At 41.0% G+C, this 13402-nt stretch overlaps 1 protein-coding gene across 1 annotated transcript in view; it reads right to left on the reverse strand.

Annotated features, from left to right (window-relative positions):
* Positions 1-13402, reverse strand: part of LOC149277541 (brain-enriched guanylate kinase-associated protein-like) — a 74488-nt gene that overhangs the window by 25020 nt on the left and 36066 nt on the right. Inside the window, exons 3-4 of the mRNA XM_089502745.1 lie at positions 9092-9181; positions 338-499 (exon numbers count right to left, since the gene is read on the reverse strand). Of these exons, the coding sequence (XP_089358871.1) occupies positions 338-499; positions 9092-9181 (252 nt within the window). The remainder of the gene's footprint in view (positions 1-337; positions 500-9091; positions 9182-13402) is intronic.

The raw sequence follows: 13402 nt of genomic DNA on the forward strand, positions 1-13402 counted from the left end.
TCTGAAAACATGATCATCAAAAAACATTCTATGTCATTCTGTGGCTAATTAAAAAAGAAGATAGCTTGGGTTGGGTATTTTGATCTGTTACTGCTCTATCAAATACTATCTACCAAGGTTCTGTGAGCTTTATAATGGTAATCAATAATTGTAATTATAGATATTGCTTAAATGTAGTGATTTTATATACACAACATTGAAGAGGCACAGCCAGTATCTGCCACTCCAGCTGCAGCGGACCGGTATGTTGATGATTGTATACCGCTGCAGCTGGAGTGCCAGAAGGTTGACTGCTCCCGGCAAGAGCCAACACATATGAATGAAAGTATATCCTGACCTTCTCAGCTTCTCCGTTACTTTCTCCAGCTCTTCCTGAGCCCTCCTCAGCTCTGTTTCCAGGTACTGCCGCGTGGAATCAAATTCACTCTCGAGCATTTCCAGTTTTTGGGTGGTGTAAGACAGGCGCTTCTGCAATTCTTCCTTCTGGTCTTGTAAGCTGCTATAAAGAAGAGAAAAAAAAAATATTCTACCAGCTGTGATTATCAAAGATCCCAAGTTCTGTTTATTCGATGCCAAGAAAAGCGAATGACTGCTGTTCCTCTAGCAGTTCCTTCACAAGCTTGTATTTTCTGATCTAATCTGAGACACGCTACAAATTCTCTGTTATGCAAATTATCATTAAGTATTTATGCATTCCTTAGCAGTAATTGGCATAGCATGGTATATGATTAAAGCTGAAAGTACCACTGATTCTATTTTAACATTTTCTTGAAACCATGATCATTGAGCACAATTTATCATTACAAAATAATGAATCTATATGTCCAAAGGTATTACACTCAACACCAAAAGACACTCAACACCCAAAAAATAAACCGACCTCCTTCCATTTACATGCGTTATACAGATCTGGTTTGCATGGCACAAGGATCTAATGAAACTGGTTCCGTGGTTCGGTGTCACTAGCTCATTACCTTTCTCTCTGGGGTTGGTCTATTCAGCAGATACAGCTGATGAAGGTTTAGGGCCACCTGCCATTCTTACTGTATGAAGACCTTTCTGGGTATCTAATGAATGGTTTAATGGAACTCCTTGGCATTATATAATACAAAGTGCACTTTGCAGTACTTATACCTCTTGTTTTGAGAACAGAGCGAGGAAAGAAGTTGATTCTCCTTATTCCCCTGGTTGCTATTATTGGGTGTTATCACATCAGATGTGTCTCATTGGGGATAGCAATTGCAGTTCAGTATGTGAATAACAACATTTCTTTTCAGATGAGCTTAAAAAGGGGAGCAAATTATTTTAATGGAGAAAAAAAATATTTAATCCTTGGAAACAGAAGGTTAAAGGGACGGTTTAATGTCCCTTGCACCGCTGCTATAGGAAAATGTATTTCAAGTACTATAACTAACACAGAAGAGGCAGCCCTGCTGCAGCAGCTGCACTTCTTCTCCATGGTCTGACTATTCTAGCCACCGATTGGCTGCTTCAAGCAATTGCTGGAGGTGAGTATGGTATTTAGCTGGGGCAAATGTGTATTGGGGTATTATCCAGACAACACATTTAAAGGAACCATCCAACTATCATATGCATTAAAGGGCTGCAGTGTCGCTTTAAGATTGCTGCTCCTATGATATACACCTAAGGGTTACATAGGTTGATTTACTGTCCCTTAAACTGTAAAATATATGATTTGAACAAGATACATATTCAATTCAAATAAGCCTATTTATAACTATATTTTAACCACCACATAGTATTAAGATAACAAAGTTGTATTGCTTAAATCCATAGAATATGCACTATATAAATCAGAGCCAGCCTTAGGAGTTGTGGCGCCCTGTGCGGACTACTCCTCTGGCGTCCCCCCTCAATACCCCCCCTCTCTGCCCCTTCAAACGACACCCCCCCTCTGCCCCTTTAAACTACACCCCCCCTCTGCCCCTTCAAACTACACCCCCCCTCTGCCCCTTCAAACTATACCCCCCTCTGCCCCTTCAAACTACACCCCCCTGCCCCTTCAAACTACACCCCCCCCTCTGCCCCTTCAAACTACACCCCCCCTTCTGCCCCTTCAAACTACACCCCCCCCTCTGCCCCTTCAAACTACACCCCCCTCTGTAGCCCCTGCTACTATGGCGCCCTGTGTGGTCGCACAGATCGCATACCCCTAAGGTCGGCCCTGACTACACCCCCCCTCTGCCCCTTCAAACTATACCCCCCTCTGCCCCTTCAAACTACCCCGCTCCCTCTGCCCCTTCAAACTACACCCCCCCGCCCCTTCAAACTACACCCCCTCTGCCCCTTCAAACTACACCCCCCCTCTGCCCCTTCAAACTACACCCCCCCTCTGCCCCTTCAAACTACACCCCCCCACTTACCTTGTTGCCGGAGTCCTGCGGTGGGAGCAGGAGGCATCCGTCTTCTCGCTCTGCCGCGGTGCCGGCATTTCATGTTGAGCGCCGGAATAGTGATGATATGCCGGCTCCGCGACGGAGTCACGGAGAGTAAGGGGCGCCGAGCGGTTGCTGAGAACTTCGGCGCCCCTGCCCGGGACTTGGATTAAAGCATCAGGGTTTTTTTAAACTTTATTTAACATGACTGATGTTAAATAAAGTTTTAAAAAAAACAAACAAAAATCCCGATGTTTTAAGCTAAGTCCCGGGCAGGCCCCCCTGCTACTATGGCGCCCTGTGCGGTCGCACAGGTCGCACACCCCTAAGGCCGGCCCTGATATAAATCATACACACAGATATATTACTGTATATACTATTGGTAAATTCAAATAAGAATTTTTTGGTCATCCGCTTTATCCACATGCCACCATGAACACCTAATTAAAACATTATCGGAAATATAAATATTCTCTTTAGACCTTTCCATGAACTTCAGCTATAATCTATTCTTCAAATGGAATATTCCCGCACTCTCACAATACCTTATTTCTCTGGAGAGGCATGATTAAAATCCATTTTAATTCTCCCAAATCAGTTTATCTTAACTAAAATTGATGTTCTGTCATCAGCTTTTCTTTAAGGTTTAATCTCTACAGTATCTACAGTAACAAAAAAAAGATGCAGAGAAGAAACCAGACAAGGAAAACTAGCAAATAATGAGAGAATGAGGCGGCTACATGAATGAAAATCCTTCTTTAGGCAGCCAAGACACTTGTTGACATTGGTACTTTTTAAGGGTTGCAAGAGAAATGAAAAGCAAATAGATCAAGCCCACCGAGGGTCCGGCAGAGGCTGTACAGATGGGCTGAGCTGGAATAGTGACTGAGAACATGCAGCTAGACTTTAGAATCTTAACTGGAACAAAATAAATGTGTTCTAGGAGAAAATAGGTGTCAGATAAACACCGAGTAGTGTTTTGAAGCCTTCTTAAGCCCTGAATGTTGCAGGTGAAAAACAGCTTAGAACATGTTGTACGGCATCATGTTTAGTGGTTGTGACATTAGCGGTAAGGCAACGGGTGGATATATGGCTGATTTAAGATGATGATGAGTGGGACAGAATTTTAGCTGCCTTCTAACTCTGGAGACCAACCAACGTTTACAAGACTTTCAATATTCATAAAAAATGATCATAACAACTTGACCTTTAGCAGATACAAAGTTTGTTCATTTTAGTAGAAAAAGATTTCTGTGGACCCAGGGAGTGTTACCAGTTGATTGCAGCTGTCATGGGTAAAGATGGAAAGCAAAGCCTTATAGTTATACAAAACAAATCGAGATGCTTCCAGACGAGGACACACCGTGGGGCCGCTGCCTTTTCCTGGCTGAGCGTCTACAATTCATTTTGTATAGTTGGCCCAAACCCTACCAAGAAAAAACCCCTCTGAACCGTAAAACCCTCTATAGCTCTTTTCATGAGCTGTAACTGTACTAATTCTACACCCAAATCAATTTACTTTCACTGCAATTGATGTTCTGTCATCCTCTTTCCTTTAAAGTTCCAGTTGTTTGAATCCTGTTAGTAGATCCCTTAATTGATTGAAAACTTTAGAACTTAACTAATTAGCACATTAACTTCATGGGGATACATGTAAAACAAACCTGTGTTTGGATGAAAAACCATTTTAGGAAAAAAAAGTGTTCTGGGTTTTAGTGTGGTTTATTTAGAAAAAAGCATGTAAATAATAATTAGTACATTTTTTTTTATTTGCAGTTGATGTTTAACTGCAGATAACTTTATTATTTGTCTTTTATTTTTTTATCTAGTATAGGTGGTAGATGGAAGGTACATAAGGCATGTATTGGCTAAAGCCCCAGAGGAAGATATTTGCTAGGGAAGGTAAATACTTGTGACAATTGCAAATCGTGTAACGCATCTCTAGAGCGCAGACCAGGGTGGGCCGGTGCTCCAACGGCCCTTAAAGTTTGGGCCAGGATTTGCACTCAACAGGTGAAGCTAGTTGCAATTGACTTTGTCTCTTTAAGGGTGCTTAAAAAGTACCAGGCTGGTCCAGTTCAGTCTCCCCCAAGACAGCCAATTGACTTCAAGCCGCTGGAATGTTTTATTGGGCTGGAGAGTTTGTGTTAATTTGAGGAGCGGAGAAGTCACCCCAGCCTAATAGAGCAATGCTGATGTTTATTTAGCACAAGGATTTTTTTTTGCTTATTTTGCTTCACTCGCTGCTGCTTAAAGTGTTGAAGACAATAATAACAGTTAAACTCCAGCTGGATCTGTGAGACTGGAGGAGACTGTGGTTCGGACCCCTGACAAAAACACCTTGTACTCTATAGGACATTTTGTTGCAGTCAAGAATACACTGGGGATTAAAATCGTCCTTGGTATTATGTACCAGTAGGCGATAAGAAACTTGCAAGGAGTGACAAAAGTCATGTCCTAACAGTTATTTGCCTCATGTGTCCGATGGCCAGTCCAAAAATGTTTGCACATATGCCATAAACACGCAATGTAAACATTTTATACAATATTTTAACACTATGTTGTATGTATGAAATTAAGCATAATAAATCGACAATCAGCTAACCGGAAATATTTTAATTTTAACAGGATTCTTGGTGAAAATAAATATAAATGACAATTTCTCTTTAAATAAACTATTGCTTTAAATAGAACTTTAATAACCTTGGGGTTTCTTTCTTCTAAGTTAGCCGTTAAATATATCATCTTTATACTGGCCTCGCTGAGAAGAACGCTACGAAAACTAATTCTACTATTTATTATAACATCAATCATTCACGCCCTGGGGAAATTGATTTTTACAATAGTTCTAACATTAACCGCACCTTGAATTTGCTTTCAGACTTCATTCTAAATATTTCCCTTTTACTGGCCTTTTTAAAATAGAACGATGATTCCCTGTTGACTGAATGTTCTGTTAATTAAATTCGTTGAACTGCCACTGGCGTTAATTGGTTATATTATTTTAAATACACCATTGTAATACTTAGACGTCGCAAAAAGGTTTTCCTCAGAACAAAATGTACAATAGGATTAATAAAATCACAATTTTATTAAATTATAATATTCTCGTTTTAGTTACAAATAAATTGGGATTTGTTTAGAGCATACTTGGGATATTTGTAATTATATTGGTATTTTCTAGCAGTCTGGGGAAGGTGAGATTAGTACCAGAATAGAAATGTTTTGCGTAACATAAAAAATATAAAATATCCATGTTATAAAATATAAGGAATAGATATTGATACTTGTGTTTTTAATCCTCAAGTGTAAATGGTCTCCGAAGAAAATTACATGTAAAATAGAGAAAAACAGAATAAATAAATAAATAAATAAGTAAGTAAAAGAGTACAAAAAAAAGTACAAAGAAAAATATTTACCCAGCCAGTAAAAAACTACTATGCAATTATTGATGCAGTATAGAAGCCTTATACATAACCCTTCCTCAAATGCCATATTTATTTCATTTCTGTTATGGAATTGGAATAAGCACATTTAACTTTGCTGCTCTCAAGCAAGATGGCGGATCTAAGATGGAAGCCATTTTTTTATGCTTCAACCTATACCAGGGGCGTCCAATGAGCCGGCAGACCACATTCAAAGCAGCCGTCATGCGGCTGTAAGACCACTTCCGCCGGCCGCTTTAACTTCATTAGAAGGTGTTCCTCGTGGCAAAGAGAGGGTCATCACATCGGAGGAGAACAGGAAAAAATTACCAATGGACATAACAGAAGTGTAATTTCTGCTAGCTTTTGCTACTGTGGCTGCTTGTGTATGATAAGAGTGTCATTGCTATATTAAATATATATGATAACTAACCGCAGTCACACTCCTATCATGCCCAGGCAACCAGTACATGCTGGATCCTGGGCATCATAGATGTGTGATTGCTGTTAGCAATCACACTCCTATCAGACCAAGTCAGCCAGTACATGCTGGCATCTGGGTATACCTGGGCATGATAGGAGTGTGATTGCTGTTAGTAATCATATATCTTTAATATAGCAATGACACTCCTATCATGCACAAGCAGCCAATACATGCACATATCCTACAGCCTTGTGCCCTGCCCCCCCCACTTACACATGCCCCCCACCCTTACCTGAACTGCAGATCTTCTGGTGCTGCTCGCAGACTTACGCAGGGGCGCTGTCTCCCTCTGCATCGTTCTCAGTTTGTTTGAACTTCTCTTGACCTGCCCAGGGGAACAGGAACAGAGCAGAGTCACGTGAGGTGATGCGCATTCACGTGACTCCGCTGGGTTCCTGTGTCCACTCGACGGAGTAAGAAAGCTGCTGAGCAACATAGAGGGAAGCGGCAGGGCCCCTGCGGATGAATATTTTCGGTGGTTTTCAGCCAATACATTTCGACCACCGATATATCGGTGCATCCCTACTGTCTTGGTGTGTGTGTGTCTGGGTGTTGGTGTGGCAGAGCCTGTCTTGGTGTGTGTGTGTGTGTGTGTGTGTGTGTGTGTGTGTCTGGGTGTCGGTGTGGCAGAGCCTGTCCTGGTGTGTGTGTTTGGGTGCCGGTGTAACAGAGCCTGTCCTGGTGCATGTGGGTGTTTGGGTGTCGACGTGGCAGAGCCTGTTCTGGTGTGTATTTGATCTGTTTCCTGGCACTTTACTTATTGTAGGGATAAATTGAACTATTTATCCATAGGATAAAATGCCCTCCTAAATTTGTAGTCACTTCAGGGGACAAAACTTTCTTGGCCCAGAAATCAGTAAGAGGAAAAGTAAAGGTTTTGTGTTATTTACTCTGTTTCAATCTGCATATTTTATTAAAAAGGATTAGTGGCACTACATTGTGGCTTCAGGCGTCCCATGTATATTTTTAGTGTACTGATTACTCCCAATCCCATCACATAAGATTCTATCTTGTATTATCTGCAGAGCACATCGATGCCCAGGAGTTAAGATTCTGTCTATTTTATTTATTTCCATAAAATGGCCACCAAAATCCTCAGCACCAGGCCCATGATGCTTTTAATCCGGCCCCACCTCCAGTGTCAGCCATCTTAAATCCAGCTAGTACCCACAGTGTGCTCCAGCCTTGTGCAGTTTTATTTGGCTAAACTTGTTTTAAATGGTTTGTGGACTGACTTTGTTTTACTGTTTAAGTAATTTAGTATTGATAGAATGACATATAAAGGTTGATCAAAAAACTGTTTGTTCACTGCTTTTTTCATAATCGCCAAATTAACCCTGTATTAATATGCATTATAAAGCTAAAAGGCCATATTTTCTCTCAGTGAAAAATGAGTGCTGCCCACGCACACATACATTTCTGATGAAGTGGCCCACTGCAGAAAAAACTTGGACACCCCTGTTATAAAGCATTGTCAATGCTATTTGAAGATTTTGGAGAAATCACAAGCTCATATTATTTTGGAAAGACAGCAGTGAAATTTCTCTGACACAGCAGGACAAGTTTTATAGCCAATGGTAGCCGAGGAATCACAGGTTGTCAAACTTCGGGCTAGGAATTCAGCAATATAAAAACATAGAATTTGACTGCAGATAAGAACTGTCGAGTCCATCTACTCTGCCCAATTTTGCCTGAGGAGCCTGGATCCTTGGATTATGCTTTCATAATAATGATAGGTTACCAAGGAGTCCTCAAACTCTAATGTTGCTATTCAGCAGCTGCAAAGGCCAATAAGATATGCACAGATAAATTTTATAGCATTGTATAAATATATGTAGGGCCAATATAAAGACCTCTCCAGTGACCTGTTCATTAACAGAGAACTGGAAGAGTGAGGATTTCATAGCCAAGAAGGGATTCTTTACAGTTAGGGTACTAAAGATATGGAATTCACTGCCAAGAGAGATGGTTCTATCACATACAAGAGAAGCCTTGTATGTCTGGATATATGGTTTTAGAAAAGCAGAACATACAGTGCTATAAATAAACAAGAAATCTGATTGCCTTTGGAGCCAAGAAGGATCCCCAAGTGGCAAAATTCAAAAAGTAGCTTAACTTGATTGCCTTCTTTTGGATCAAAAGGAGGAAGAACAGGTAGAAGTGTTGACTTAATGGACCTATGTCTTTTTTCAGACTAAATTAGTATGTTACTTTGTTACCATGTATGATCTTTCTTCTGAGAATACAGCTGTCAAAAAATACAAATGTAAATTGACATATGAAAAACAGAAGCAGCAGTAGGGGTTCTGTCATTGCAAAAGTGCACATTTTTATCAGTTGTTCGGATGTTGTGAAAAGTGAAAATGTAAGTTTCGTTCTTTTTATATTTTCATTTTATTTATCTCAGTTTTTAATACTCAATAAAATAACATATATATAAAGAACCAGGGTGTATTCATCATTTGTGGAATGAGACTGCCTAGGATAGCTTTGTCGCTTTACAAGGACTACTTTCTTTGAGGGTCAACCTCTGTGTAGTTTTGCTCGAAGGTGTAGTGTTTAAATTACATAACTGAAGTAATACCAGATTAATGTTTCGGGCTCTCAATGTATTTTGAACAGTCAATTTAAGAAGGACTGGGCCATGACCATACTCTGATGACTGGTACCAAAAGTGCAAGGAGGGGATAGAAAGACAGGAAGGAGGTAAAAATATGACTGTAAGCTTGCAAGGAAAAAAGAAAAAAATACATCAAACTGACAAAACATCACATGTAATTGATTACCTGTCCCAGAGGGTAGGTGAGGATTTTGCGTGACTGCCTTGGAGAATTTTAGGTTGCCACAGACAGGTTGGCACCCAGGAATTTCGTACCCTGTAGCATGAATAAAGGATAAACCATGGCTAGGTTGGGCTCATACAATAACACACATTAGGTCACCAACGCTGAGGATTCATAGAAACCAAGAACTGTGTACAACTTAACAGAACCCTCCATTCTAATATTGGGACAATTCCAGAGCCCCTCTCAAACAGGGGTGCACAAAATCAGACCTCAAGAGGCCCCTAATTTTAGAGGCATCTCAATAAGTGCTAAATGATTAAACTGGACTTATGTATTAGACATACTATTTTCAGTACTTTCGTATGCTTGCTTAGATGTTAATTAAAATAATTCTTAAAGTCTGACTCGATTAGGGCCTTTGAAGACCAAATGTGGCACCCCGATCCTATCAGAGTGAGCCAGCCTAAAAGAAGATTGAAAGATTATTTTGCTGAGCTTTCACAACTTTTTGAGTTGTTTTTGGTTTAAAGAGAAGGGTTGTCTTTGTCAATGGTATTTCATTGAAACAATGTTTTAGCTGAGGAATAATTCAGAATAGAGAGGGTCTCTATTCTGAATTATTCCCCAGCTAAAACATTGTTTCAATGAAATATCATGAGCCACACATCGGATTCTAACATCATGTAGAGAAATAGTATTTTTAAGAGCAAACAAGCAAAACGGAAGGACACATTTTATCGCATTATCAATTATCAATAAACAATATCATCGGTATAGACAACTAAACAGTGATAAGCGAAATTTGCCATAACTTAGGTTTATGAGAGCTGTAGTCCATGGCAGAAGCAAATAGGTGGTAGTGAGCCATTGCCATTCCAGTCAGTATGGACAACCATTTGACTGACAGGGCATCATAGGGGCTATAGTGCCAAATACAACCTGGTGGATATAGTTTCATACCTCCCAAGTGCCAGGGGAAGTTCCTCTTTGGGACACAAACTCCCTGTCACCCCCCCCCCCAGTCCCTATTTTGCCGGGAGCTCTGACTGTTTGTTGAGTATCACAGTGCTCTAAAGCCACAATGATGTGTATAAATTGAGTTAATAATAACATACATTTTATTCTAAATACTTTGCTTAATTAATTAAATTGTTAAAGATCGGTAACAAAGTCACAAATACTTCTATAAAGCCCCATTCCAAGCGAAATTTCGAACCACAGCCCCTAAAAAAGTTTATCTTTGGTCCTTGGTGGAAATGTAGTTTTACACCGCTCAATTGTTCCCCAATTTAATTCCATTTTTCTAATGAAAATGTATTCTTTTACCGACATATATTGCTATATACAGACAGAAGTGCCCACAGATTTGATATTACAGCTTGTGGGAATTGGCATCATTTTAGAGGAAAGTCTAGAAGTCTAGTTTAGAGTCCGAGAAGATGGAGCAGCAGGTACATCTTCTGAACATAACAACCGGTTTTGCTTTTATTCCTAGACACGTTGTTTGTGAATGTGCGGAGACAAAAATATGCCACAGACAGAAATAAAAGCCACATGAAGTCACAGCTTGTGAGTGAACAATGCAAAGGCAGATACTTGTACAATGGTAGCCATTGATAGCATTCAACATACAGTCTGCGAAATCTCACCACTAATGGATTACTATGGAAAGGCACAGGCAGGCAGCGGAGCCTTAAATAAAATAGAAGCTCAGTAATCACTTTAGACAGTCACGACAACTTTAGAATAAATCAAAGGTGGGATTAAATTTGGGAGTTTGGAATTAGAATTAAAATTGGATTAAGAACAAAAAAAAAAGCAAATCTTTTGGCAGCTCACCTACAGATGGCGGGTTATACAGTGTCACCTCTTGGCAGCACGGAATGATAGATGTTGGAGTTTTGAAATAAGGTTCACATCTACCAAGTACATATTGTGTTGAGGCTCTATCTCTATGTATGTACTATGTCTTTAAACTTGACATTACACATATGTATAATATGTTAGTAGAAGTGTACGGGTATAAATAACTATGAGATGGCAATTTGCACAAAAACTACAGCTTGGCTTTTGCAGTTGCATTTAGCTTGGACACACAAGCGAATCCTGAGCTGGGGTGAATCTCCTAAGTGACATCTCTAAGTGAGGAGTTACAAGCAAAGAAGGAGTTAAAAAGCAAGAAGGAGGGTAAAGTATAAATCCTTGTGATTCCATATATTTATATATATATATATTGCACCTTACTGTCTGTTTTTGCCAGTTATTTGAGCTATCCCCATTGCCAAGATGTCCTCCATGTTTGACAATGCGGTCAGGTGTACATCTTGCTCAATGTATGCAATCCTTGATCAGCGCTTCGAGGGTGCATATTGCTGTGCGAGATGTGTGCGGGTTGCTCATTTGGAAGCACAAATCCTGAGTCTAGAGGAGCAACTGGCAACACTGAGATCTATTGACAACTTGGAGAGGAGTCTGCTGCTCACTGAGCAAGCTCTCTCGGGGGTAGAGGTGGGGGAGGATAGCGGGATGGAGGTACAGGACAGTCAGGCAGCTAGCTGGGTTACAGTTAGAAGGCGGGGTAGGGGAAAAAGCACCAGGGAAGCTAGTCCTGATCTAGCACACCCCAACAAGTTTGCCCGGTTGGCAGATGAGGGGGATGTTAGTTCAGAGTTAGCAGTACTGCAGCAAGTCACTGCCTCTGACCACCAGAGGGGTGTCTGCTCCAGTAAGGAGGGAAGGAGGAGCGCAGGGCAGGCCAGACAGGTGCTGGTAGTGGGGGACTCAATTATTAGGGGGACAGACAGGGCGATCTGTCACAAAGACCGGGATCGCCGAACAGTGTGTTGTCTGCCTGGCGCTCGCGTTCGGCACATCGCGGATCGGGTTGACAGATTACTGGGGGGGGCTGGAGAAGACCCAGCAGTCATGGTGCACATTGGCACCAATGACAAAGTGAGAGGTAGGCGGAGTGTCCTTAAAAATGATTTCAGGGACTTAGGTAGCAAGCTTAAGGCAAGGACCTCCAAGGTAGTATTTTCTGAAATATTACCTGTACCACGTGCCACACCAGAGAGGCAGCGGGAGATTAGGGAGCTAAACAAGTGGCTCAGAAGCTGGTGTAGGAAGGAGGGGTTTGGGTTCATGGAGAACTGGGCCGACTTCTCTGTCGGATACAGGCTCTACGGTAGGGACGGGCTGCACCTCAATGGGGAGGGTGCAGCTGTGCTCGGGGAGAAGATGGCCAGAAGGGTGGAGGAGTGTTTAAACTAGGTAAAGGGGGGGAGGGAAACTACAATATAGAAGGGGAAGATAGTGTAGATAGAAAGCTGGGGCTTATAAATGTACCTGGGGGTGGAGCGGAGGGAGGGGTTAGAATAGTCAATAGGGATAGGCTTCATAGGGAAAAAAACCATACACCTCTAAATTGTATGCTTACTAATGCCAGAAGTCTGACCAATAAAACTGACGAACTGGAGTTAATAATGTCTGAAGAAAACTATGACATAGTGGGTATAACAGAGACATGGTTGGATGATAGCTATGACTGGGCGGTTAACATACAGGGTTATAGTCTATTCAGGAAGGATCGAAAAAAAACGAAAAGGGGGAGGAGTTTGCCTTTATGTAAAGTCCAGCCTAAAGGCCACACTGCGGGAGAATATATGTGAGGGAAATGATAATGTGGAGTCATTATGGGTAGAAATATATGGAAAGAAAAATAATAAAATACTGATCGGGGTTTGCTATAAGCCACCAAATATAATGGAAGCAGCAGAAGATCAATTATTAAAGCAAATAAACAAGGCAGCAAATAACAATGAGGTGGTTATTATGGGGGACTTTAACTATCCCGACATAAACTGGGAAACAGAGACCTGTGAATCTCATAAAGGAAACCGGTTTCTGACTATAAGTAAGGATAATTATCTGTCCCAAATGGTACAGGACCCGACCAGAGGGGGCGCCCTACTGGACTTAATATTAACCAACAGACCTGACAGAGTAACTAATGTGCAGGTCAGGGGGCATCTAGGAAATAGTGATCACAATATGATACATTATAACTTGTCCTTCAATAAGGGAACTCTTAGAGGAGCCACAAGAACCATGAACTTTAGGAAGGCAAAGTTTGATCAACTAAGAGAAGCCCTTAACACTGTAAATTGGGAAAATGTCCTCAAAAACAAGAGTACAGACACTCAATGGGAGATTTTTAAGGATATCTTAAATTCTCACTGTGAAAGGTACATACCGTATGGGAATAAAAGAGTCAGGAACAAGAGAAAACCAATGTGGATAAATAAAAATGTA

Source organism: Sceloporus occidentalis, unplaced genomic scaffold, assembly GCF_023333645.1.
Source record: "Sceloporus occidentalis isolate IW3139 unplaced genomic scaffold, rSceOcc1.0.p SCAF_210, whole genome shotgun sequence".
In the NCBI taxonomy this organism is placed as follows: Eukaryota; Metazoa; Chordata; class Lepidosauria; order Squamata; family Phrynosomatidae; genus Sceloporus; species Sceloporus occidentalis.